Here is a 27,375-nt window from a genome sequence, read left to right as displayed (position 1 = left end):
CACTGCATCTACCCCTGATCCATCCCTCATCCCCCCTCAATACAACCTTATCTACACACACCCTTCCCCTCTTCAGCCCTCTTTCAGCTCTCCACTTCTTCCCCCCCACACCCCATCCCAGGTGTGGCTGTCCCAGCCCCCAGTGCAGCATGGGTAGGCTTCCCCCCTCCTCTGCACACAATGGGAGATAGGAAACTTCCCTGCAGGAATGTGCTACCTGTACCAGTTGCTGATCTGTAACTGGTTTATAAGAAATGGCTATTGTAAAAAAAATCTGCTCTCTGGTGTAGCAAATGACTACAGATAACAATTTGTCCCCTGCACTCTTTTCTTGTTCCCTGCACTCATGGCAGAACTAAGTATTATCTAGACCATTCCTGACAGGTGTTTGTCAGCTGCCTGCCCCCCCTCCCGACCAGTCAATTTTTGCCCCCTACTCAGACCCTGGCTGTCCCCCCTTCTCCGATTTGTCCCCTTTGGCCCTTTTTAACCCCTGTAAAAAGCAGTCAGCACAATCCCATGCTTAGTAAGGGCAGTGGCTTCAGGAGATATTACTGAGCATGCTCAGTCCACCATAAGTAGCACATACCTACAGGGAGCAGTTTTCTGTACTGCACCCGTGAGAGAGTTAATTAATCCACCCCAATGGGCGATAGCAGCTATGTCTGTGGGAGAAGCTCAAAAAATAAATAAATGCCAATTGACTCTCCTATGGTAGGAGGCAGGCACGTGGGAAATGCCAGCCAGAGAGGATTTCCCTGATAGTTAAGATTTCCAACTCTCCCGGACTAGACGCCATTGTCACAAATGGTGTCTGATCCAGGAGAATTGGCAACCCTACTGGCACATGAAATTTTTTCACCAAAGGCCCTAGAAGAGGCTAAAAAGCTGAAGAATGATCAGCTCTGGTCTGAGCATAGCAGGCCGGGGCAAGGGAGGCTAAGCAATGGTGGTTGAAACATGAAGGGACAGAGGAATCCTTAGCGCATCTGGCATGTAAATATCTTGCGACTCTGGCTGCAACAGTGTCATAAGATTGCCTCTGCTCACTTGCAGCATTACCTCCTGCAAATGGAAACAAACTTGTTTGTCTGAGCGATTGGCAGAAGAAGAAGTAGCACTGAGTGGACTTACAGGCTCTGAAATTTTACATTGTTTTATTTTTGAATTCAGGTATTTTTTACATCATTCTACAATTGGAATTTCAACTTTCATGATAAAGGGATTGGGCTACAGTACTTGTAATAGGGGAATTGAAAAATACGATTTCTTTTGGGGGGGTTACAGTGCAAATACTTGTAATAAAAAATAAAGTGAGCATTGTACACTTTGTATTCTGTGTTGGGATTGAAATAATATATTTCAAAATGGAGACAACATCCAAAAATATTTAGAGAAATGGTATTCTATTATTGTTTAGCCGTTCAAATAATCATGTGATTAATCAGGATTAATTGTTTTAATCATTTGAAATCCCTAGTTCCAATTGATTTCTTTGATAAAAGTATATGGTAAAAAAGAGAAAGGCAGCAATTTTTCATTAATAGTAGCTGTGACACTTTTGTATTTTTCTGTCAGATTTTGGAAGCAAGTCATTTTTAAGTGAGCCAAGTAGGCAAGACAGATCAGACTCCTGAGAGGGGCGCAGTGGTGGGGAAAGGCTGAGAGCAACTGGCATATAGGACTAACAGAGAGAGCACACTAGAGAACACACAATGGTAGGGGGCGGGGCACTTCAGCGGTTTACTGGACTACAACTGGGGGACAAGAACAGCACCCTGCAATCCTTCAGGAAATCAAAAGGAGAGCACACTTTGCATTCATGAAAAGGGGGATTTCATCAATGATGGCTGGTGACCCTGGGAGAATGCTTTAACCATGGATTTTACCTGTAAAAGTTAATCTCAGCCTATCTGAATCCTGTTACACCTGGTGTTTGGTATGTAACCTGTTGGTCTTATTGCTTCGCTCACTATCTCTTCAATCTGAACTAATAAACTCTTGTTTGTTTTCACTAAAATATACATCTCAGTGCTGTGATGTTCTATTGGTGCTGATCCTCAGTTGAATCAAATAAGCTGGTGTTGTCCCGACGGCTTACCTGGGAATTTCTGAGTGTCCAGTGGAGAGGGGCTGGACACTACAGAAGGACATGTCAGAGGGGCTGGAGATGAGGTTGCGCCTAGTGTTAATCTGTAAGGCAAAGTAAGGACTGGCAGAGCCCTGATGAGTTCATGTGGGGAGGTAAAAGGCTGGGGGTGACAGGGAACTGACAACCATTAAAGCAGAAGCACGGCTCCCTCGCGCTGAGACGGGGGTGGGGGGAAACAAGGAGATTCACTGTCCGGGGTGTTGGGGCGGTGCTGAATTATTATGAATTACTGCACTTGTTATTAATTAATGTGGTGAACATGAATGTGGTACAGCTTGACATGTCTGAATTTGCTAGAGGATTCTGGGAGCAGGGCCTTCTGAGCATCACATGGTTACTGTGGAAATTTTTTATTCTGCGTGTCTGTTCTGTTCCTGACCTTTGTCAGTCAATATGCCAGCTCACTAGGTAAAGAAAATGTATAATCACAAGATCAGTGATCGTGGCACAAGCTGACCTGGGGCAAAATGACCCCTTTGGAAGGCATCGCGCTGACAGCTTGAGTGAATGATTGATGAGAGTGTAAACGTGGGGTGATGTCTGGTGGGTGCCCCTTCAGCAGTCCCTTCCAAAGTATTAATTAGGAGAAAATTAGTAATAAAATGTCCACAAGGCATATGAGTCCTTTGAAAACCACTGCCTCGGGGGAATCCTTGATAGCCCAGGTGACTGTGAATAGAAGACAATGAAAGAGAGAAATCCTCATCTAGATCGATAGCTATACGTGCTTTGCGAGCCAATCAGAATACTGTGTGGGGCCAGTATAAATATTGAGGGTTTATGCTTGGGGAATTGAGGCTCACTAGGGAGACATGAATTAGACAACCTTATACTGCTTCTGGAATTCTTTCTTAAATAAACTGTTGTGCATGGAGTCTACTGAATCTGACTTGTTGATTGGTACCGAGAAACATTCTGCCCAACTGTGAGCTGTTAAAGAGCCATCTCAACATTTGGTAGCAGAGGATGGTTACCATGTCAGTGAATAAGTTAACTGTTTCTAAACTGGTTGGATAAGATAAAATATTGTCTTAAGATATTAGACTCAGTGGACAGGAAACGAGGATAGGATCAGATTGGGATCAGATTGGGATCAGATTATTGGGAGAGAGGGAAATACACAATCACATGGAGTTGAATTAGTGCTATCTTCAAGTCTATGATGTTCTGCAAGTGCAAGCAAGCCGGTTTTACTCTGGAGGACAAGGGGGATGCCCCGAAGCCTCCGGCTATGGTTAATGGGTGCTTGTTAAGACAGGTGTTTAAAAGCTTGGGGTCTGATCCATGTGTGACTGCTGCAGTCTCTACACTCCATAAGAAATGTTTGGACAACTTGTTGTTGGGGTATCAACAGGGCAATTCTCCCAAGAAAGTCCAAACAGCAGCACAAGTCATCTGTGCTATGTCTCAGGCTATAAATAAGCTCACAGAAAAGCATAATGCCTGTGAATATGAAAATGAAAATTTGGAACAGGAATTGGAAAAACTAAAATTGCAACATGAAAACCAGAAATGAAATCTGGATAGTTGGATGGTGGCAGGGGTCCCTTCCAGGGTGTGGTCAAGGAGCAGGGGGGGTTGGATGGGGTTCGGGGTTCCGGGGAGCATTCAGGGAGTAGGGGAAGGCTGGAAGGGGTGGGGGTACCAGAGGGTGGTCAGTGGGTAGGGAGCAGGGGGGTTGGATAGGGGCAGGGGTCCCGGGGGGAAGTCAGGGTGCAGGGGAGTGCATAGGAGGTGGGAGATCTGGGGGGCAATCAATGGGCAGGGAGCGGGGCGGTGTTGGATAGGAGAGGATCTAAACTTACCATGCACAGAGCAGTCGCCCTGTATCCCAGACTCCGACAGCCCCATCCCATTGTGTGACGTATTAGTCCGAGCATTCTTTTCTCTCGTTTTCCCTTCTAGGACATCAGAGGCACCTAGACCAGACATGTGGCTCCTTCTCACACCCTCTCATACTTCTTGAGACTGGGCAGGGGTTAGACACCAGGTGAAAGCTACGTCTCCCCTCAGCACAGTGTGGACAGGAGCCACATTTCTGCTACTTTCACTTTGTTCAAGTTAACCTTGAGGTTCTCGCCCTGTGAACAAAACGGTGGATTTACCCATCCCGGGGGAAAGATTATGAACTCGTTACATCCCTGGGGGATTGGCAGCCTGTAGACACTGGGATATAATATGGGCCTTTCACTGCTAGGTCTCTGCTTACCATAGTCACTGACTTTTATTTTTCCCTGGAGGGCTCCACCCCTGCTCTGCCCTCAGGTCCCACCCCTGCTCTGCCCTCAGGTCCCGCCCCCACCATGCCACTCACCTGAGGCCCTGCTCTCACTCCACCTCTTCCTGACCCCACTCCACCCCCTCCCCTAAGGCCTTGCCCTCTGTCTGCCTCTTCCTGCCCCTGCTCCAACCCCTCTCCGAAACCATAGCCAATCTGCAGCTTGCTACTCTCCGCCCTCCCTCAGGCACCTCCCCTAGCCACCAAACAGCTCATTGGCAGCCCGCAGATCAGCTGTGGCTGGTGGGTGCTGAGCTCCCCCTATATTTTTTCCACAGGGGTTTGAGCTCCGGAGCACCTATGGGGTCAGCACCTCTGCTGCTTACAATCATGGGTCCGAGCAGTGACCAAGTATAAAGAGTGACTTACAATGAGACTTAGCCCACATCCTGTTGTTAATGGGCAAGTCGGTAAGGCCTAAATTTACAACAGTGGCCTAATTGTGGGTGTCTCGGTTTATCTCCTTGAAATACAGGACTTCAGGCACATTTTCCACCTGCATTCACACCTGCAGCCGGAGTCAGTGGGCGCTGCGGGTGCCCAGCCCCTTGGAGAACCAGCCCCTAAGCACTTAGGTCAGGACCCAAATTTGGACCCTAAATCAAATACAGCCTTGACATTTGGACCCAGCCCATCATTGTGCTCTGGCTCCTGTGCCGGCTAGCACGGCTGTTTGTGTCTCCTCCCCAGCAGCCGCAGGCACAGGGAGTGCTCCTGGGCGGGGTGGGAGGGAGTGGGGTTGGGGCACGGACAGGCTGGAGGAGGAAGGGACGGAAAGGGATAGAGGGGTGTGGCCAGGGTGAAGCTGCACCTCTTATACTTGGCTGAGCCGCAACCTCTCTATTAACCACCTTGTTAAACTGCTGCAACACTGGACTCGGGTAACTAGCTGCATCCGCAGCAGCATCTCTGCGCAGCACGGCTCCCCCACCACAGCTGAATTCCCTCTCCTTGTCCCCGATGGCGCCTTCCCAGACTGCCCCAGGCCTCCTCAGTCTGTCCCCACATCCCCTCCTGCAGCCGCAATGGGCAAGTGGCCTGAGAGGTCTCTGTTTATCCCACACCATGTGCCCTGCATCCCCTAATGCGAGCTCCCCTCACACCAGCTGCCCTCGGCCATTGGGCCCCAGCCCTCACCTGGGGGACAGGAGCTTGATCTCCCTGCAGTCCCTGGTCTCTCTGCTGGGACTGACAAACAGGGAGGAAATGGGTGCAGGGCTTGCTGGGTGTGGTTGTGTTACACGGTCACCTGCCCCACTAGGGCCCAGGCTGAGATCCCAGCACATTCCACAGGCCCCTGAGCTGCCATCAGATGGACTTTCAGCCTCTGTCCCTATGGGGGTGGGGGAGGCACTGGGTTATAGCCCTGGGGGAGCTGCTGGGGAAGGGAGGAGACTTACCTGCTCACAGACAATTTTAAACATTATAAAGCTTCAACTTTTTGAATCTCAGTGTCTAGTGTCATTAAATAGTTCTGGTCTGACCAAAATATTTTCTGATCCCTCCATAATTTCCCACAACCCTGACACTTTAAATTGGAATGAAATGCTTAAAACCCAGATTGTTGTGCAACTCTGAAAGTTTAATCAATAAAATATAAAAATTGCTTAAAATAAACATTATCTGTCACAATTATATATTATAAAAAAATTCTGCCCAGTCTGACTATTACTCCTGAAACACAGTTCCTACTCCTCCAGGCTCATCCTCACAGGGGGATGCCCCAGTGACCCTCCACACCAGCACAGGGGCTGACGGGAGGCCGGGAGCCCTTTGGGATTTTAATTACAGGCTAATTTCACTGAAAGTTCCCTGTCACAAGTGTGATTGTAAATTTTTTCACTAAAGCCTCCAGGGGTGAAATTTGCTGTGTGGTTCCTGCTCAGGAAACAGCAGGAGTCATTTTCAAGCAAGGAAACACCCCCTTACTGCTGCAGGCGGGGCATAGTGTGAATTCAGGAAATTGAAACTAACCCTGATCCACTGCCCAGAGGGAGCCATGGCTGCAGAGAACCCCGTGGAAAGTCTCCAGGAGGAAGCTACATGTCCCGTCTGTCTGGAGTATTTCACAGAACCTGTCACTCTGGAGTGTGGGCACAATTTCTGCCGAGCCTGCATCAGCCAGTGCTGGGAGGGATTCGATACAGCCGCCTCCTGCCCTCAGTGCAGAGAAACTGTGCAACAGAGAAACCTCAGGCCCAACAGGCAGCTGGCAAATGTCATAGAAATCGCCAAGCGGCTGAGTTTACAGGCAGCAAAGGCAGCAGGAGGGGATGGGGTGTGTGGGGAACACCAGGAGACTCTGAAACTGTTCTGTGAAGAGGATCAAACCCCCATCTGTGTGGTGTGTGACAGATCCCGGGCTCATCGCTCTCACACTGTGATTCCCATACAGGAAGCTGCCCAGGAGTACAAGGTAGGGAATTGCTGTCAGATTGAATGGGTTAACTTTTGGGTTTTAATGATAGGCTAATTGCACTGAAAGTTACCTGTCATGGGTGTGACTCATCATTCAGCTCTGTAAAGTCTTCATTGTACAGGAGATGATATAACAAAATTAATGATCTGGCAGTGTGATAACAGAGGCAAAATATCAGGTCTTGAAAGTAGGATCTACCCCACCCCTTCCCCAAGGCCTCTCCCATTCCCCACCCCCGAAGCCCCACTCACTCCATACCCCCCTCTCTCCATTTCTCGCTCTCCCCAACCCTCACTCACTTTCACCGGTCTGGGGCAGGAGGTTGGGGTTCAGGTGTGGGGGCAGACTCTTGGCTAAGGACAAGAGGTTTGCATGTGGGAGGGGGCTCTGCACGGAGCCTTGCTCAGGATGTTGGGGTGCAGGAGGGGGTGATGGGTGCAAGCTCTGGGAGGGAGTTTGGGTGCAGGAGGGGGTTCCAGGCTGGGGCAGTCTGTTGGGGTGCAGGAATGGGTATGGGTGCTGGCCCTGGGAGGAGGGCAGGGGGTTAGGTTGCAGGAGGGGGCCTGGGATGCAGGAGGTGGTGTGGGGTGTTGCGTGAAGGGGGGATATGGGGTTTGGCTCCAGCTGGGCAGCACTGACTTACCTCGGGAGGCCCCCAGTCAGTGGTGCAGTGGGGCTAACGCAGGCTCCCTGCCTGCCCCAGCCATTCACCACTCCTGGAAGGGGCCAACATGCCCCTGTGGCCCCGGGATAGGCATGTGGCTCTGTGTGCTGCCCCTCTCTGCAGGCACCGCTCCCGCAGCTCTCACTGGCCACAGTTCCCCATTCCCGGCCAATGGGAGCTGCGGGAGCGGTGACTGCAGGCAGTGCAAGTAGCGCCGTGTGGCTGGGGCAGGCAGGCAACCCCGCTGTGCCACCGGAGATTGCGATCGACAGGGAAAGTCTCCAGCATCGACTGGTAGGTGACCACTGGTCTAACTAGACAGAAGGTGGGAAGGGAAACTGAGGCACAAAGCAAGGCAGCGAGTTGCCCACAGTCACCCAGCAGTCAGTGACAGAGCTTAATATAGAACCCAGTTCTCCCCAGACCAAAACCCAAATCACTTTGCCATGCTGCCATCTTCGCATCACCCCACCCAGTGATGAAGGGTGTCCATTAGGAGGCAAAGATGCCTTGATAAAGGTCCCAGACCCAACAGGGAGAGGAGGTTTCTCACTGGGATTCTAAACTCCCGTGTTGCTCCATGATGGATTAAATTCAGATGCTGCCGGCCTGCACTAGAGGAGATCACTGGGCTAAACACTGTGTGGGACCCCGAGCACCTTCAGTCCTCACACAAAAGAGCTCCAGGCAGCTCAGGTCCATGCCAAGTACCACTGGGATTACACTGGGTTGTAGCAAAACTAAGCACAGACTAGAGTTGAATGGTGCCAGTCTGACCTGTTCTGTTGTGTACGTGGGCAAGGACCAGCCAAAGTGGTTCCATTAGTCCCACCAGGCAGCCTTTTGAAATCTCCCAGAATGCACTGCTTCTGGGATCTTCACCAGGGAATGGAACCGTGGGACATCTGCCCAGGGGGCATTGCCATGGAAAGGGTTTAGGACAGCACTGGGGAAAACCCCAATCCATTCTTCATGCAAATCTGCATCATGTCTAATTAGGGAGGTCACCGAGGATTCCCCAGAACATAGGACATGGCCACGCCTGCCTGCATGGGCCCCGTCCTCACCAGTAGCAGCCATCCTGCGTGGGACCCCCCCACTGCTTTTTTCAGTGTGCCACCCACCTGCATCATTCTGCATGAAGGTGCCACCCCAGCCCTGCCCCCATCCTCATGGGTGTCCTCCTACATCCTCAGTCTCCTCTCACTTCTGCACCAGACAAAGCCACATCCAGTGCCGAGTCCCTACCGGATAGGGATAGTGCTCCACAAAACTGGACTTTGCAGCTTCCAACCAGACGAATGGCCTCCTGACGTCTCATATGGTTTGCCCTGGTGCTTAAACCAGCTCTGCCCAACCAGTGCAGTCCCCAGGGCTTCAGGGCTGAAATCCCAGCCCATATTTAAACCCTGGTGGCTTCTGGGATTTGTATCACTTGGTTCGTTAAATGTTCTACAAAACAAGTTTATTGATTCACCCCCATGTGACTCTGGTGTTCTGTTACGCTCTGTACCACTAATCAGTTCACAAATACCAGTAAAGCTTGGTTATAATTGAGATTTCTAATTACTAAAAAGACTGAACCTGAATTGATAACAAGTCTGAATGTGACACACTTCCAGTCTCCATTAGTAAGATTTTATCTCCTTGGTGGCCCTGATGTCACAAAGCAATTAGAACCACAGTCATCTTGGGTTTTGGGTGGAAAAACACCCACTTCCAAGTACCTCTCAACTATCCCGATGAAACCTCCCAAATCATTTCTGTTTCTTCAGGAAAGAATCCAGGCCCATTTGAAGACTCTGAGGGAAGAGAGAGAAAAGCTGCTGGGATTGAAAGCGACTGCAGAGGGGAAGAGCCGGGAGTATCTGGTAGGTGCCTGTTGTTCTGAACCGGCGGTGGCATTGGGAAGTCTGTTTGGAGGCAGACTCCTCTGTGGCCTTGGTGAACATGGTCTTGTGTGTGTTTCTCCATGATCATGGATTGCTGGGTTAGGTTCATGTGTAGACAAGCCATAAGCTTCCATTGCAGTTGATGAGTTAATGTCTAGCCCTTGTGGTTTACCCAGAAATCCTCCCCAGGTGAACTGAATGTCCCCGTGAAGTTCTGTCCGCTGTGCCTGGTCATTTTGTGCATTTTTTAAATGTTTATTTCTTTTAACACCACTGGTGTCTCTGTCAGTACAGTGCTGAGTCCTGCCTCCTGCTGCTCTGGGTCTGAATTTCCAGAGACCATAAATAACAGAATTTGCTGACCATGAGAGGCATGGAAACATCCCTTTCAGAGAGATACAGAGGCCAAAGGGGAAGGTGCAAGAGAATCCCCTGCCTACTACGCACAGGGTAAAGTCAAATGTCAGAAATCTTAGGATTTTCAAAGAAATTCAGCTTCGTCCCCACTCAGCTCTCCATGAAAGGACCCCGGGCTCCATCCCTATGTCCCTGACCAGCCCTTGCCCTATTTTCATACAGAAACAAACACAAACCGAGAGGCAGAAGATTGCGTCTGAATTTCACCAACTGCAGCAGTTCCTGGAGGAACAAGAGCGACTCCTGCTGGCCCAGCTGGAGAAGCTGGATGAAGAAATTGTGAGGATCCAGAATGAAAATGTCAGTCAACTCTCCGAGCAGGTTTCCCGTCTCAGTGAGCTGATCAGTGAGCTGGAGGGGAAGTGTCAGAAACCAGCAAGTGAATTCCTGCAGGTGAGACTGAATGAGAAACATAGGTGGGCTCTCCAGGGCAACCAGTAGGTGACACTGAGGGAGGAGCTGGCTTCCCTGCCGATCAACTCCTCCCCCTCCCTCCAGCACCACCTGCCTGCTACAATAAGTTGTTCCACTGTGTGCAGGAGAGGCTGGGAGGGAGGGGGAGGAGCGGGGAGGGAGTGTGCTTACAAGAGGAGGCGGGGAAGAGACAGACTGTGGGTGGAGTGGGAGCGGGAATAATTGGGCAGGGGTATGGCATTGGGGGAAGGTTTGGAGTGGGGGTGCGGCATAGGGTTGAGCACCCCCAGGGACAATTGGAAACCAGCACCTGTCATTAGAAACATGCCAGAAACACACAGGAAAGGGAGGGCTCCTGAATCATAAGCACTGGAGTCCAGCAGTCGGCGATCTCTATGTAACTCAGCGTGTGCATTGCTGACATGTGACTGAATATTATTCTTTGCAGAGTCACAGACACAGAGATATGAGAGATGGAAAAGCCCCATTAGCTCAGGGAATCCATGGCCCTGGGGCCAGGGCAGGGCCTCGCTTCACCATATTTGCAAAATCTCTTTCCTGAATTCCTGTGTGTGTGTCAGAGAGGACTGAAATTCTTTTGTCTCTCTCTCTTCTAGGATATTAAAAGCACCTTGAGCAGGTACGTGTCTCTCTCTTACTTCCCCTCACACTTCACAACGCTGGGAAAGGGCTTGGTGGTGATGTTAGCACTGCATCTCCCCAGGGCTCTACAGCAAAATGTGTGGGGAAGGTCACATGTTGGATACAAATCTCTCTGATCAACTTCATTCTGAGGTTCTCACCCTTCTATAGAAGAATCTGGAATTCTCCATGTAGTGGGAAAGACTGACCAAGTATTTCCTAGATATGTGAGCTCCCTGGGGGACTGGCTGCCTCGGGATTGCGGGGATGGAATATGGGCCTATCACTGCTGGGGCACTGGTCACTATTCAGTCCAGGGCAGCAGCGATCAAGAGTCTTTCCCACCTGAGGACTGTTTGGAGGCCTGTGTGGAATGAGCTGGGGACGGGGGAGTTGGTGTCTCAGTCTAGTTCCTAGAGGGCAGAGCACTTCACCCAGGAACTTCCTGTCCCTCAGATCATGGAGGCCAAGGAGTGAATTGGCCATGGAGACTCAATTTTCCTTTTATCCCAGAGCTGGTCTCTCCAGTCCAGAGTTGAAGAATATTAATGAGTCCTTTGAAGGGAAGGTTGCACGGCCATGGGCTGTGCTGCACCTGCTCTGAGGCTGGGAGAAGTTAAGGAATTCTAACTCCAGGCCCATTAGAGCAGTGACTCCCTAACCAGAACTTATAATGAGTCACACAATGAAATATAATCATGTGAAACTGTTTCTCTCCAGGTGTGAGAAGGGGAAGTTCCAGCAGCCAGAGGAGATTTCTCCTGAACTGGAAGAGCAAGTCAGTGGTTTCTCCTGGAAAACGACTGCGCTATTGGAGACTCTGGGGAAATTCAAAGGTACCTAGAAGGGATCTAGGAACGGAAATTGGGATGAGCCTCTGAGACTGAGGGAGGCCAGTGGCTCTGGCCAATTGGTTCACAATTAGATGATGCTTCCATTTAATTGTTGGGTGAGAATGTCACGCACTTGGGGTCCAAGTCACTCAGGTTGATTAATTCAAACCTTTATTTCTACCAAAAACCATGCCGTGCCATGACAATTACTGTTAAAGAAAGAAAGACTTTAAGGCCAAAAGGGACCATCATGATCATCCAGTCTGACCTCCTGCATATTGCAGGCCACAGAACCTCACCCACCCACTCCTGCAATAGACCTCAACCTCTGGCTGAGTTACTGGAGTCCTCAAATCATGATTTAAAGACTTCAGGTTACAGATAATCCACCATAGACACTAGCTTAAATCTGCAAGTGACCCATGCCCGACACTGCAAAGGGAGGCAGAAACCCCCCAGATCCTTTGCCAATCTAACTTAGGGGAAATTCCTTCCGACCCCGAATATGGTGGTCAGTTGAATGCCGAGCATTTTGGCAAGACCCAACAGTGAGACACGCGGCCAAGAATTCTCTATAACTCAGAGCCCTCCCCATCTACTGCCCCATCACCAGTCATGGGGTACATTTCTCAAAGGTAGACAGAGCCCATCACTGGACTCAGGTCCTGTATGCAGCTAATCTGGGCCAAATGGGCTTTAGGGAAGGGGAAAGCCCCTCCCCCATGGTCAGGGATCTCTTCAGCACAGGAGCCTCTGGTGCCTCCTTCCCGTCAGCTGCAGGCACAAGGCGTGTTCCTGAGAGGGCTGGGAATGGGGTGGGGGGGGTGAGGGTGGGAGGAAGAGGGAGGGGGTGGACGAGGGACAGAGGGATGTGGGCAGTGTAAAGCTGGGCCTCTGACACTCTGCACACTGGGCAAGACACACGGAGGCCATTGTCATCGGGATGTAACTCTGGCTGGCTTCAGAACTTCCTCAGCCTGTGCCAAGGTCTGCACCGGCCCCTGCAGCCACTGAATAGCAGAGTGACCCCTCTCCTGCTGGTACGGGGTGAATCTGTCCCATTGAATCAACCTTCCCCCACTGCAATTTCCACAATTATAAAATGGTTTTACTATTATTTCTATGTCTGCCTACGGAGGACAAGGCCCTGTCATGCCGCACTCTGTAGAGATGCTGAGTAAACAGACCCAACAGCTCACAATTAGAGCCAGGATTTAGCAAACTCTCAATATCCCATTAGAGTCAGAGGGACCGAAGTGGATAAAGTTACTTTTATACCAAAGTCTTTGCAGGCTCTGGGTCTAGGTTACAACAAAAGGCAGTAAGTGAATGAGACAAACCAACTGAAGTTTGAAGGGTGGGAGGGGATGAGGAGGTGATCTCACTGACAGACTGTCTGTCCTGGGATGGTTGTGAGGCTGCAGGGATGTTGGTTCCATTGCTGGGAGATGCCTGAATGAGAGAGGAAAGAGACGGTTTCAGACCTTTTTATATTAAATATTTGAGTGTTTCTCGGTGTGTTTCTCTGTCATAATTAAAATACAGTTCTAGGAGTTGAGAGTTATAAATATGAAAGCCTGAAATCTCGTCTCCTTTCTCCTTCCCCCCTCCAGACACTCTGCCGTCTGCACTAGAGACAAAAAGAGGAGGATCCCTAGGAGCATTCAGACAGGGTTAGTTTGCACCTGGAGATTGTCTTTAACTTATCAGAAAATGTCTTCACGAGATTGTAGCTAGTTACCAACCAAACCGACATCAACCACGACACACACAGCCCTAAAAACAACACACTGCACAGTGAGGGGCTCCCACGCTGAAGTCACACAAACACTCCTGACACCAACCTTAGTGCTGAGTTCATGCCCACGCTGCTGAACAGAAAAACTCTCCGTGAGCAGCCTGTGAACAGAGCTCTCTGCCCTGAGGGCTGACACATCCCTCTGCTTTATCCCGGTGCAGGGGGTCTCCCCATCACTCTTCTCCAACATCCGGCCTTTCCTCTGGGCAGGGCTGGGCTCTCCCACTGGAGCTGCTTCCTGGATTGGGGAGACACTCTCCCTGTGAGACTGTCAGCTCCTCTCTTCTCTCTAGACTGCGGATGGGGCTACCCCACCCAATGCCCCCTCCTACTCTGCTCTTAAGCAGCTCTTCCCCAATGCTGCACCTTCCTCTCTGTTCCCCAGCCTGGGAGTGGAGGCTGCCCCACCCAATGCCATTCCCTACTCTCTGGTCTTAATTGGCTCTTCCTACTCTGGCCGGGGAGTGCAGGCTGTATTTAGAGGAGGGAGCTTCCCTCTGGGGTTCAAAGCTGGTGCCTGCCTCCTCTGCTTCCTCCTCACTTCCTGGCTGTGTCTCTGATGCTGGGAATGGAGCAGCCCCAGCAGAGGGAACAGGGAGCTGATTCCTCAGCAACGAAATGAAAAACTAATGAAGTGGGTCCCATTACACAGAGTGAGGAACTGCAGTGACATCTCTGCTCAGTCTCAGGTGCCCAGGACAGAGGCAGCTCCCTGGGATCCAGGCCTGTCCCAGCCAGGACCGGGCTTCTGGGGAGTGCGAGAAATGGTCCCAGCCTCCCACAGGGCTGAGCTCTGCCCCTAACGCTCTGATTCTCTCTCTCCAGCAAATGTGACTCTGGATCAAGACACGGCTCATCCCAAACTCATCCTGTCTGAGGATCGGAAAAGTGTGAGATGGGGAGACACACGGCAGCAACTGCCCAACAACCCTGAGAGATTTGACACTGAGCGCTGTGTGCTGGGCTGTGAGGGATTCACCTCGGGGAGACATTGGTGGGAGGTGGAGGTGGGTGATGGGGAACTCTGGGCTGTGGGGGTGGCCAGAGAGTCTGTGGGGAGGAAGGGAGGGATCAGCCTTAGCCCTGAGGGGGGGATCTGGGCTGTGGAGCGATGGGAGGGTCAGTTCCAGGCTCTCACCTCCCCGGTGACCCCCCTGCCCCTGAGCCGGGTCCCCAGCAGGATCCGGGTTTGTCTGGACTGTGACCGGGGGCAGGTGACATTTATCGATGCTGGTGACGAGGCCCCGATCTTCACTTTCCCGCCAGGCTCCGTCCCTGGGGAGAGAATCCGACCCTGGCTCTGGGTGGGGGGGGGGGATCCCAGCTCAGCCTGTGTCCCTGAGACACGCAGCAGAGGGAGGAACCAGAAATCTGCCTCTCTAGCCTCACACACCCTAGTCTCTATGGTCTTGGAGGACTCCTGTCTACCCAGTCCCTGGCTCCTCATCTCTATGACCTGTGGAAGCCCCTCCCCTTCCCTGCAGCACCAGGGATGGAAGCAGGAGGGGGCATGAACCCCTGGGGTTGCAGGAGGGGCAGAGGGGCCCTGAGGGACAGATGTGGGGGCTCAGAAAGGAATAGCACTAACAGCCAGGCTGGGGACAGGCAGAGATGGGGGTGGCAGAGACACAGAATTAATGAATCAGGGTTTGGGGAGAATCTGGAAGCTCCACAGCAGCAGGGAGCGTTTTCTACAGATCTGTGGGATTAGATCTCATGGGGTCTCCCAGCCAGAGCTCCTGCCGCAGGGGCCCAAGTCACCTTCCCCTGTAACTACAGGATAGCTGGTAACCCTGTAATTGTCACAAAGGGCGGGGGGAAGGTGAGATGGGTGTAGTTTGACAAAAAAAACTGTGACACAATGAGGATTTTTTTTAAGGTTAATAATCTCATGTTTTTTTTTTTTTAACTCCTGAGACTGGCAGCACTGGGAGAGGCAGGGACAGGGTGGGTTTACCCAGAGGGAATTAGAAGAAGCAAGAAGAAAAATGTGAATGAAAATGAAACAAGAATCAAGGGAGAGTCCAGGAGAAATGGTGGAAAATAGAATTGAGAAAAGTGACAGGAAAATATCCCTGGCAGGGGAACCAGCCATTCAGCAAGAGGGGAAAGGGTAAAAGCAGAGAAAGGAATGGAGCAGCCATGGGGGATGATCTGTGGGAGGGAGGAGAGCAGAGTGGGAGAGGAAAATAAACAGGGGTGGGAAGTGAGGGCTACAAAAATGCTGAGTAGAAAATGGTGGGATGAAAGAAAACGGAGAAGGAAAAGGAATATGAGAGGGACAGAGGGATTTATTACATGTTACTGAAAGAGAGCGACTGTAACTTATCAATTCCCTATATTAGTTCCTGAGCAACTGTACAGTTCTTGTGCCATTAAGAAAACTATTCTCGGTAGCTGGGGATCTCCTTTCCATGCTGTGGTTGTTAAGGCTCCTTCTCAGCTCTGGGTTTGGACAAGGGTGTTCGGTGAGAAAGTTGGCAACCCAAATTCTGTAAATAAAACATTACAAACAATTCTTGCCTGTTCCACTTTACTGTCCCAGCTGCAGGTGCTGGGTGCAGCATCATGGGATTTGCTTCCTGACTTGGTTGTGACTCCCCAGCACCCACAGAAAATATCACGCCTCTAGGAGGAGAGTTTGGGGTTTTACTGGGATATGTCACTATCCAGCCTGTGCTCTGTCTCTGTCCTGTACACACCCATGCCAATCAGGAATTGCTCAGCTGTGCTCTGTGGAGAGCTGACTGGTTACACAGGGTGCAATCCATGAAGAGACTTGGGTGTTGCAATGCTGAGCATCATGGCAGGGCCTAACTTGTAGGCAACTAGAAAATCACAGTCGGCAATTTTGCAAACCTGAGTTGGGGCCTGAACTCCCTACACAGTGCGAGGGCATCACAGGCAACTTAGAGTGTGATTCACAAAAGGCAGCTCAGTGGGGAGGGAGGAGCCATCTAAGCTAGTCAATGGGAGATGCCAACAAGGGAGGGGTGTCTAAGTCCTGTCCCCTCTCACAGACAGGTTCCTAAATCAGGGCCACAGAGGGGCATGTGTCTCTACTTAGCAACCCACAGATGGGAACCCAGTGCCTGACATCAGGTGACTCAGGCTCCTAAGGCGTTTCTTGCTGGAATGAGGTAGGCACCTGCCTTGCTCCACACAAAATGTGAGGGGTGGGGGGAAGGAGAATGTGGTTTTGGTGATGTCAACCAGCGTATAACGTTTACCCCCATGGTTAGAGCACTCAGCTGGCATGTGGGAGACCCAGGTTCCGTTTTCCCGTCATGCAGCCTAAAGCAGGGGTGTTCAAAGTCTGGGTCATGGCTGGTCAGGGGAAGGGGAACAGCAAACAGTGGCCACTGGGTGCTGTGAACAGCGGGGCCTGTGGACGCTCAGGTAAACAAAGCATCTGCGGCCTGCCAGTGGCTTTCCCTGACCAGCTGTTATGCTCATACAAAGCACACGGGATCTTTATAGAGGAAGGTAAATACACACAGCGTTTATTGAGAATACCACAGTTAGCATATGCTTTAGACACACACACACACACACACACACACAGTCCTGCAGTGATGTTTATAGCTACCAGTCTAGAGTCTGGATCAATCTAGTGGCCAGCCAGATTGGTCGCAGAGGGGAGCGGGGTTCTATCGGTCGCGATCCGATGCTCCTGGAGTGTGGCAAGACGAACCCAAAGTCCTATGGCAAAGCATTCTGTTCTTATAGGTATTCTTCTCTGTTGAAGCCTATGGATTTTGCTGTGTCACTTTGTGACCGGTTACTTCTTAATTGGTATAAACATTCCAATACACCTCCGAGAGGGTCATCCTGTTCTTTGTTCCGATTTAATCAATTGTCTTTAGGGGTGCCAGCCTTTACCTCAGGGTCGTCAATCTGCCCTTCATTATGGATGCGTGTTGATGATTCTTTGATGTCCTATAAGTTTCTTCACTCCTTCTTCCTTGACTCTGGCTATAATAATGGCCTTCACACCTTACCTTTTTCTGATGCATACATTCCTCATTCACACAAACAGACTGAGAATACAAACAGCAGTATTTTATATTGAGCAAAAAGACATTGCAAATTAAACCCTGCTAAGTTTTACAATCAATAACCAAGACAATTTACATTGAGACCCAGGCCTTCAATATTCCTCTAATCTACTTAACATAGACACAATAGATTTCTGAATAGCAGCCATGTTAGTCTGTATCCGCAAAAAGAACAGGAGTACTTGTGGCACCTTAGAGACTAACAAATTTAGTAGAGCATAAGCTTTTGTGGACTACAGCCCACGTCTTCGGATGCATATAGAGTGGAACATATATTGAGGAGATATATATACACACATACAGAGAGCATGAACAGGTGAGAGTTGTCTTACCAACTCTGAGAGGCCAATTAAGTAACAGAAAAAAAACTTTTGAAGTGATAATCAAGATAGCTCAGTACAGACAGGTTGATAAGAAGTGTGAGAATACTTACAAGGGGAGATAGATTCAATGTTTGTAATGGCTCAGCCATTCCCAGTCCTTATTCAATCCTGAGTTGATTGTATCTAATTTGCATATCAATTCCAGCTCAGCAGTCTCTCGTTGGAGTCTGTTTTTGAAGTTTTTCTGTTGTAAGATAGCCACCCGCAGGTCTGTCATTGAACGGCCAGACAGGTTAAAGTGTTCTCCCACTGGTTTTTGAGTATTATGATTCCTGATGTCAGATTTGGGTCCATTAATTCTTTTGCTTAGAGACTGTCCGGTTTGGCCAATGTACACGGCAGAGGGGCATTGCTGGCACATGATGGCATATATCACATTGGTAGATGTGCAGTTGAATGAGTCTCTGATAGTGTGGCTGATGTAATTAGGTCCTATGATGGTGTCCTTTGAATAGATATGTGGACAGAGTTGGCAACCGGCTTTGTTGCAAGGATAGGTTCCTGGGTTAGTGTTTTTGTTGTCTGGTTTCTGGTGAGTATTTGCTTCAGGTGGGGGGGCTGTTTGTAAGTGAGGACTGGCCTGTCTCCCAAGATCTGTGAGAGTGAGGGATCATTTTTCAGGATAGGTTGTAGATCCTTGATGATGCGCTGGAGAGGTTTTAGTTGGAGGCTGAAGGTGACGGTTAGTGGCATTCTGTTACTTTCTTTGTTGGGCCTGTCCTGTAGTAGGTGACTTCTGGGTACCCTTCTGTCTCTGTCAGTCTGTTTCTTCATTTCAGCAGGTGGGTGTTGTAGTTGAAAGAATGCTTGACAGAGATCTTGTAACTGTTTGTCTGAGGGGTTGGAGCAAATTCAGATCTATTTTAGAGCTTGGCTGTAGACAATGGATTGTGTGGTGTGGTCTGGATGAAAGCTGGAGGCATGTAGGTAAGTATAGCGGTCAGTAGGTTTCCGGTATCGGGTGGTGTTTATGTGACCATCGCTTATTAGCACTGTAGTGTCCAGGAAGTGGATCTCTTGTGTGGACTGGTCCAAGCTGAGGTTGATGGTGGGATAGAAATTGTTGAAATCATGGTGGAATTCCTCAAGGGCATCTTTTCCATGGGTCCAGATGATAAAGATGTCATCAATGTAGCTCAAGCAGACAAAAACTGAGGAAGCATTGTTCTAAGTCAGCCATAAAAATGTTGGCATACTGTGGGGCCATGTGGGTACCCATAGCAGTGCCGCTGACTTGAAGGTATACATTGTCCCCAAATGTGAAATAGTTGCGCGTGAGGACAAAGTCACAAAATTCAGCCACCAGCTTTGCCGTGACATTATCGGGGATACTGTTCATGACAGCTTGTAGTTCATCTTTGTGTGGCGTGTTGGTGTAGAGAACTTCTACATCCATAATGGCCAGAATGGTGTTTTCTGGAAGATCACCAATGGATTGTAGTTTCGTCAGAAGTCAGTGGTGTCTCGAAGACAGCTGGGAGTGCTAGTAACGTAGGGCCTGAGGAGAGAGTCTACATAGCCAGACAATCTTGATGTCAGGGTGCCAATGCCTGAGACGATGGGACATCCAGGATTTCCAGGTTTATGGATCTTGGGTAGCAGATAGAATACCCCCGGTCGGAGTTGTAGGGGTCTCTGTACAGATTTGATCGTGTGCTTTTTCAGGGAGTTTCTTGAGCAGATGGTGTAGTTTCTTTTGGTAACCCTCAGTGGGATCAGAGGGTAACGGCCTGTAGAATGTAGTGTTAGAGAGCTGCCTAGCAGCCTCTTGTTCATATTCCGACCTATTCATGATGACTGACTATTTGCAGCCCCACCCAGAATCCCACTAGTCACAGGGAAAACTAAACAAAACATTAAATCTCTGGGAGGGCTGGAGAAGCAGAATCCCCGCTGCACCCTGCTCAGAGCAGCCAGGAGGCTTCAGGGGGTGGGGAGAAGGTGAGAGCTCCTTATCCCCCCCAGCACACAGAGCATGGCAGGGTCTTCCCATTTCCCACACGCCTGCCAGCCACAGGCTGATACGGGAAGCAGAGCTCTGAGCCGGGGACATGGACAGGAACCTCAACAGCTTCCCTTCGTGTTTCACGGCAGCCTTTGGCCAATGGGGTGTTCCCTGGGACAGAAATGGGGGAATGTCGCCCCCTCCCATTGCCGCCAATGGGCCTGTTCATAAAATCAGGCCCAGGTTGATCATGTTCTAGCAGGTTTATCACACACTGTCCCCTCCCTGCCTCACACTGTATGTTTCCTGCCCCTCCCCCTCTACAACAAATCCTCCCCACAGCTCTCTGCAAATCCCCTACTTGAGCTGGCTCCATCACAGCCATTTCCCTTCCCTGTCCCCTGGAAGACGGGACCATCTGGAGCGAAACGTGGTTGCGAGTCCTCAGCCTGTCGGGGTGAGAGGGGCTCTGGGGGAGGTTACAGAAGAGGCTCAAGTCCATTTCACCCCCCGATTCCACCCCCCCCAAGACTCTGAAATTGCTTTGCCCCAGGCCCCCTGAATCTCTCTCCCTAGAGACAGGCTCTGGTCTCTGCCACTGGGAAAACCCTCAGTCACTTTATCACAACATAGTTCTGGCCCTTCCCCGTAGCACTGAACGCACTGTGACACCAGTAGGTCCCTGAAAGGGGCCCTTTGTGCAGAGTCATTTCCCTCCCCGGCTCCAACCCTTTCCCCAGATCTCTCTGTTGAGTGTGTTTTGTTATAGTGTTACAGTCTGTTAAAATATGTATATATTAAATCTAATATGTAGTTTGGAAATATATAGCAGCAATCCAAGATGGAGTTTGAACTGCCATCTTGTCACCTCCATCTTGTTGTCTACTGTTATCATGGCCCAGTCATGACTGGATCCAACTCTTTTTTCCCATCACGGGCAGCTCCAAGGACAATCTTACCTCAGACTGTTTCCCACCTTTGCTGGGACTGTACCATATTCTCCCATCACTAAAGGGACTGAACTCATTGACAAGTGGCACAGTCCATCCCAGTGACGGTGCGTGCGTGGTTCCGGCTTCACAGCTCCAGTGCATCATTGAAGGGCATCACCGTTCCTGAAGTGAAGACGACATTCCACCTCACCTGCTCCTGGATACAACATCATCAGAGGATTCTCATTCTGCTTCTTCCGCCCTGAGACATCAAGGGACTCTCCAGTGCTCCTCCTCTGCGGGTCCTAATTACCCAACGAGTGCAGGTCCTGGACTTCACCACCGCCGCCGATGTGCTGACAACACAGTGAGATAAATAGGGTTTTCTCAGTTGGGGTTTATAGATATATGGAGATATACCTATCTCATAGAACTGGAAGGGACCTTGAAAGGTCATTGAGTCTAGCCCCCTGCCTTTACTAGCAGGACCAAGTACGGATTTTGCCCTAGATGGCCCCCTCAAGGATTGAACTCATAACCCTAGGTTTAGCAGGCTAATGCTCAAATCACTGAGCTATCCTAGGGTGAGTTGTATTTTGGACCGGAGCTTCATGTTCCTGTTTTAAAAGCTGCTGTTTCACTGTTTGTCTTGTTATTTAGCTATTGTTCTTTCATATTTACCCCTTCCCTATATGGTATTCATTCCCTTCATACACTTACCTGTTGTTTTCATCTTTACGTATTGTCAGTTTTTATTATTTGCACTACACATAGGGAAGAGGGAGGGAGATCCATACACCAGTCCACTGGTGATAGACACGACAGAGGGTGGGTCTGCTCTTCTGAGTAAAAGGGGCTTGCTTTTACATCTCAATGCCTACACCACTATACATCTAAAGTTATCTTGGCTCCCCTTTGAGATAACATCTCCATCACCTGGAGGCTCAGGCTCAGGGGCTGGTATGGTTAGAGTGGTTCGAACCAATGGAGAACGTGCCCCTGGGGCTGGTCTCAGAGGAGTGTGATGAAGCGGGAATGTTCTGAATGTTTTCTCTGAATACCGAGTATGTGCCTCAGTCTCCCCATGTGTTACTCAAGTATCAAGCTGGTGGGATACAGGTGTGTGATCATTGCGGAGACCTCTAGAGGGCAGGTGTCACTGAAGAGTGGCTCCCTGGGCATAGAGAATGGTCAAAATTCTGTATCCTGGCAAGCCATGGCCGGAGCCGGTCCTCTGCAAGGAGCCAGGCGAAGGTGCTGGAGAACAGCGAGATGGGGGAGGCCACGAGACCTGTTTTCCAGGGGGAAAGGGAAAGCACGGAGGAGGGGCAGCGGACATCACTGAGGACTATGCTGTGTTCCCAGCAACCAATAAACCCTTCTGTTTTCCAAGCTGGCTGAGAGTCACAGCTGACTGTGGAGGTGGGGTGCACAGCCCCTGTGAGGAGCAGGTCAGGCTTCTCCATAGGCTGCCCCCGGGGTTCAGGCTGGGGCCAGACGCTCAGGAGGTGGGGGGAAGTTGGGGGTGCTCAGGGGCTGGAGTCCTGCCCCTACAGTGGGGGAGGCAAGCCTCCCCCATCCCTAGATTCACCCCCCGCTGGCTGTATCCCATTCTTATCCCCGGCTCCTAGTCCCAGGCAGGGGGGCTGAAACAATCTTAATAGTGGATCTGCTGAGATACAGTGAACCAAACTGTAAACCATGGATAGGATGGAAACCCCTTCAAGCAAAGGGGTGCAGCAGGGCCCCACCAGCCTAGATCCAGCAATTGTGCTGCCCCCAGCCATGATTAGGCCCCTGGGCCCCTCTCCGTCCCTGGCCCCCAGCTGGGCCCCCCACCCAACATTCTGTTTGGCCCCGGCCCATCTTATGCCCCCCCCATTTGTCCCCCTCAGATTTCACTGAGCTGCAGCCTCCATCCACACCAGAGTGGCCTGGGGCAGGGAAACAAAAATAGGGTTACCATATTTTGTGCCTCCTAATGGAGGACACTCCCGGGGGGCCCGGCCCCGCCCACGCCCACGCCCCAACTCCGCCCCCTCCCAAAGTCTCCGCCCCCTCCCCTGCTTCCCGCGAACATTTAATTCGCGGGAAGCCTGAAGCAGGTAAGGGGGTGTGTGGGGGGGAGAAGGCGCAGCCCAGGCTGGCCCCCCCCGGCGGCCCGGTGCACCCCCCGGCTCCCGGCTCCCAGCCCCGCGGGCCCAGCTCCCAGCCCCGCGGGCCCAGGGCCCGGCTCCCAGCCCTGCGGGCCCGGCGCCCGGCTCCCAGCCCCGCGGGCCCGGCGCCCGGATCCCCGACCCCGGCCCGGATCCCCGACCCGGCTCCCAGCCCCGCGGACCCGGCCCGGCTCCCAGCCCCGCGGGCCCGGCCCCGCACAAAGTGGGCCCGGCCGAGCCTCCCGATTTTCCCGGACATGCCCGGCTTTTGGGGATTTCCCCCCGGACGGGGATTTGAGCCCCCAAAAGCCGGACATGTCTGGGAAAATCCAGACGTATGGTAACCCTAACAAAAAGCAGTAGAAGGGGGTGGGGAGGATGGGCGGTAACGTGATCCTGCCCCCACCCTGCACACACCGGGAACTGGCGGCAGCTTTCCCGGGCCCAGGGGAGGGAATCGCAGCCAGCTCCGCTGGGAGCAGCCTGGGGCCACACCTCCCCCTGCAGCCCGGGGGTGACAGCGGGGGGCGGGTCTCTCTCACCTTCCCTCCGAGCAGGGCCTCCCTGGGGCAGGGGCCGGGCCGGGAAGGGGCCTGGCCGGGCTGGGGGCTCTGCCCTGGGAGAGGCTCCTGGGGAGCAGCGGGAAGGGCCCTGCTGGAGATTCCCCTCTCCCGGCTGCAGCCAGGGCTCCGGGCTCCCAGCACCAGCCGCCGGGGCTCGGGGATCTCGCCAGGAGCCTGGGAGCTAGAGTCACTGCAGCGGCTGCCAGTCACTGCCTGCTGCGGGGACTGAGCCCAGCGATTACTCCCCCCAGAGAAGACTTAACCCCCCCCCAGGTGGAATCGAATAGCAGAAGGATCTGAGTCCTTGCTCCCTCTTCCTTCACCCAGAGCCTGCCTCACCTGGAGGGCTCCCCTTCCACTCTCCTGTGTGGCAAAGTCCTTATAACCCCAACAAGGCTCGTCCCTCACCCTGGTTGTGACCACTCAAGACATGGGCTAGAGCGTTCCCACTCCGGATCCTTTCTCCGCTCTGGACGCTTCCCTGACCATTGTCTATAGTTCAGAAAAAATGCAATTTACAAAACAGCAATTAATAAAACAAATAGGGACACAATCGGAAAGGCAAAAGGAAAATTCTTAGCCCCACTCTGCAGGGCCGGATGAACTTTTCGTGGGCACGGTGCCAAACATACTTGTGGGCCCGCACGGGGCAAGGTGCACAGGGTGGAATGGTCAGTCTCCAGAGTGAAGGGCGGGCTGGGCACAATGAGTCAGGAGCGGCCCCACTCTATACAGCCCAGCAGAGGGCACTGTTTACAAACCAGCCCAGAGCTGTGCTGCCAGTGTTCCCCTTACCTTTGCAGATTCCCCTTACCTTACCTTACCTGCCCAGAGCCCCATCCTTGTGCCAGTGCCCCCTCGCCCTGAGACCTCCCCCGCTGGCCTCCCACCACAGCTGCACAGCACCCTGCACACCACACCGCTCGCCCAGTGCCCCCCGCCCATAGACCTCCCCACTGCCCACCTCCTTCCTCAGTCCCACCATCACAGCAGCCCTGCACCCATATTCCTGAGGGGATTCTGCACCAAACAATTAAAAATTCTGCACACACTATTTTAAAATTCTGAACATTTTATTTGTCGGTAAATCAATGTGGAGGCTCCAACACAGCAGTGGGGAGCAAAGGCCACTGGTTGCATGGAGGTGGGAGATCACCCTGCAGCCTCCCTCCACCCCACCGCACCCTAGGACAGGGACTCGGCAGTCAGGCTGCACCCGACCCTGACACAGCGCAAAGGCCAGGCCTGCCCCAGAAACACCCTGGGGCCCTGCCCCCCTGTGCCAGGTGCACCAGGTGTGGGTGAGCAGGCTCAGCCCGGCAGCAGGATCCAAGTGCAGAGGGACTTAGTGTGGGGAGATCCGGGGGGGGGTAAGAGAGTTCTCTGTGGGGCAATCTGGGTGCGGGCGGCTCAGTGGGAGATCTGGATGCACAAAAGCTCATTGAGTGGTTCCAGGTGCAGGGGCAATGGGACTCTGCAGGGGATCCAGGTGAAGGTGTTTGGGGCTCAGCAGAGGGGTCTACATGTAGAAGAGGTGGGGTTCATTTGGTTGGGGGTCCAGGTGCAGTTGGTTGGGGCTCAGTGGGGAGGGTGACTGGGGGGATCATCGGGGTGGTACAGATGCAGGGGAGGTGGGGCTTGTCAGGGTGAGGGTTCGAGGGGCCTGCTTCACAGGGGAGTCAGCTTCTGCCAATGGGATGCCACATGCTGGTATCCAGCTTCTCTCCCTGCCCCCGCTTCCCCTATTCCCTTCTCTTCCCCATCCCATGCCCCTTGCCCACCACTCCATCTCCTCCCCATCTTAATCCCATCCTTCCCCCCTGCCTCTTTCCCCTGCCCACTCTTCCCCTTTTGGCAAGTAGAGCCGTTCTCCTCCCCAGCTGCTCCTCACTCTTTGTCTGCCCCTTGCACATATCCCCTGCTCTCCCCAGGTGTGTCCATCTCTCACTGCAAGCCTGAGAGCCCTGCTGCTGGAGCAGGCTGACAGCTGGCAGGGATGCTACGGAAACAGGGGCTCAAACTCTGCTCTGAATATCAGCAACTCCTCAGCGTCCAACTCTGCAATTGGCTCTCCGGGTGGAAGGGACTCGGCTGAGCACCTGTGTACAGATCTTTGCGTGGGGCGAGCAGATGCGTCCCGTCCTAAACTAAGAACATGGACAGGATGCCTCCCAGGCACCCCTAAGTCGCAGCACCGACCTCTGTCCCTCTCACTGGTTCACAGGGGGACTGGGGGTCCCGGCACCGAACACATTCCTGTCTCCAAGCAAAATTGTGTGTCTGGCATTTCAGGCAGTCCCAGTCCCAGTCCCCTGGCCTCCTGGGCCACTTTCCCCCGATCTGGTAAGATCCTGCATAGTCAGTTGAGCCTGCAGTCTCTGCAACTTTGCTCTACAATTGCCCCACTCATCCCTGACTAACCCCCGCCCCAAAGCTACGGCCTCTCCCTCCTCCCCTCCGGGCTGATCCACCCCTTTCCACCTTGTACTGATCCCCTGCAATAACAACATGGACTGGCTCTCCCCGCTGATGCATCTGCCTCCACACATCTGCCTGTTCCAGAAACTGGGGTAGCTGATTGGGAGCAAGTTCAGGATGCTGCAAACTTAAATGCCCCAAACTGCGGATCGTTCAGCTCCAACTATTTCTCCAGCAATTCCATACCCCTACCATGCTCTACACCCCCACCAGGACCTGGTGCTCCTGTCTCGGGTATCCCCCAGGGACAGTCCTGGGGATGCACCCAGCACTGTGCCCATGACTGTATGCAATTAAGTGTATCCCGCCCTGTTTCCCCAGGGATTCGCTTCATCCTATTCATCCCCGCAGTACGAGAGTACACCCCAAACAACTGTTTTGCCACCTGTCCGGGGATTAGAAAATGGGTGTGCCAGTCCTGCCACATCGATTCTTAAGGTGCCCCGTCCCAAAAGACTATGCCATATGATCACCTGATCCTCACGAGTTAGATCCTCCATTTCCCTGCCTACTTCCACTAGCCACAGCACAAACTGATCCCAATCCTCCCGGGGTACCTTTCCCAAACGGCCCAGTAATGTCTCCCGGTCCTTCAGGGAAAAGGGGCGGATTTCTGCCGGTTCTACTTCTTGTGGGGCATGGTCCCCTCACCCTGCAACTGGGGCCACTATTCCTGCCTCCTGCAGTTCCTCCCGGGTAGTCTCTCTCGCGGCGGCTGTAACAGTGGATCGCCGGCTTACAACGTCCACTGGCAGTGGTGGGTACAGTGTTTTTTCAGGGTAGGGTGGTGGAGGTGTTTCCATCAGCTCCATTAGTGGGGTGGATGATTTGGGGCTCCAAATCCATTGCCCCAATGTTTACATTGATACAATTCCTCCTCTAAGTCTCCTACACTTCCCAGCAGTTCCTCTCTCTCTCTCCAGATTGCCTGACAAGACTCCTTTATCCGTGCAGCATCCTGTGCTTTCAAATCCGGTACCTCTGCCGCTAACACGGATTTTTCTGTTAAAATCCATTGCTGTTCCACAATGTTCCAAAGCCTTAATGTGTTGGAGGAGATCGGCTTCCCTTTTTACCCAGTATGCCATCCCAGCACACAAACCTTGTAATACCATTCCCTTTTTCCTACACTCCTTTCCCTTGGGGTCTCCCAAAACCACCCCCATCTCCTTCTCAAACTCATCCCAGGTAGACCCCTGCACCTGCTATGGGCTCTGATTCTTGCTTATCCATTTGTTCAAAAAATCCATTATCCCAGCTGGCCAGAACCCACAACTACCATCACGAGAGTTCGTCATACCCCCTCCAAGCAGCTGCGAGGACTGTTGAGGAGGGGGACTTACAGGCTGCC

At 52.0% G+C, this 27,375-nt stretch overlaps 2 protein-coding genes across 3 annotated transcripts in view; both read left to right on the top strand.

Moving 5' to 3' along the window:
* The window catches only part of LOC128847462 (zinc finger protein 345-like), a 430,467-nt gene that overhangs the window by 21,761 nt on the left and 381,331 nt on the right, over positions 1-27,375 (top strand). The window lies entirely within an intron of this gene.
* LOC128847472 (zinc finger protein RFP-like) lies at positions 6,403-16,025 on the top strand. 2 transcript variants are annotated; one of them, XM_054046922.1, is made up of 7 exons: positions 6,403-6,846; positions 9,289-9,384; positions 9,985-10,215; positions 10,854-10,876; positions 11,599-11,714; positions 13,325-13,384; positions 14,335-16,025. In XM_054046922.1, exons 1-7 carry the CDS (start codon positions 6,430-6,432, stop codon positions 15,021-15,023), a joined length of 1,632 nt encoding a protein of 543 aa, XP_053902897.1. In that variant the 5' UTR covers positions 6,403-6,429; the 3' UTR covers positions 15,024-16,025. The 2 variants fall into 2 exon arrangements, with proteins under 2 accessions (XP_053902897.1, XP_053902896.1); XM_054046921.1 differs by lacking the exon at positions 13,325-13,384 and having other exon boundaries at positions 6,410-6,846.

This window comes from Malaclemys terrapin, chromosome 13 (genome assembly GCF_027887155.1).
Source record: "Malaclemys terrapin pileata isolate rMalTer1 chromosome 13, rMalTer1.hap1, whole genome shotgun sequence".
Classification (NCBI taxonomy): Eukaryota; Metazoa; Chordata; order Testudines; family Emydidae; genus Malaclemys; species Malaclemys terrapin.
The sequence above is the reverse complement of the archived record's forward strand: the minus strand, read 5'-3'. Positions and strand labels throughout refer to the sequence as shown.

Excerpts from the sequence above, each read along its gene's own strand:
- LOC128847472 (XM_054046922.1), top strand. The coding sequence starts at position 6,430 with ATGGCTGCAGAGAACCCCGTGGAAAGTCTCCAGGAGGAAGCTACATGT. Across the intron at positions 6,847-9,288 it reads AAGCTGCCCAGGAGTACAAG|GAAAGAATCCAGGCCCATTT; the intron begins GTAGGGAATTGC and ends CTGTTTCTTCAG. Across the intron at positions 11,715-13,324 it reads GACTCTGGGGAAATTCAAAG|ACACTCTGCCGTCTGCACTA; the intron begins GTACCTAGAAGG and ends TCCCCCCTCCAG.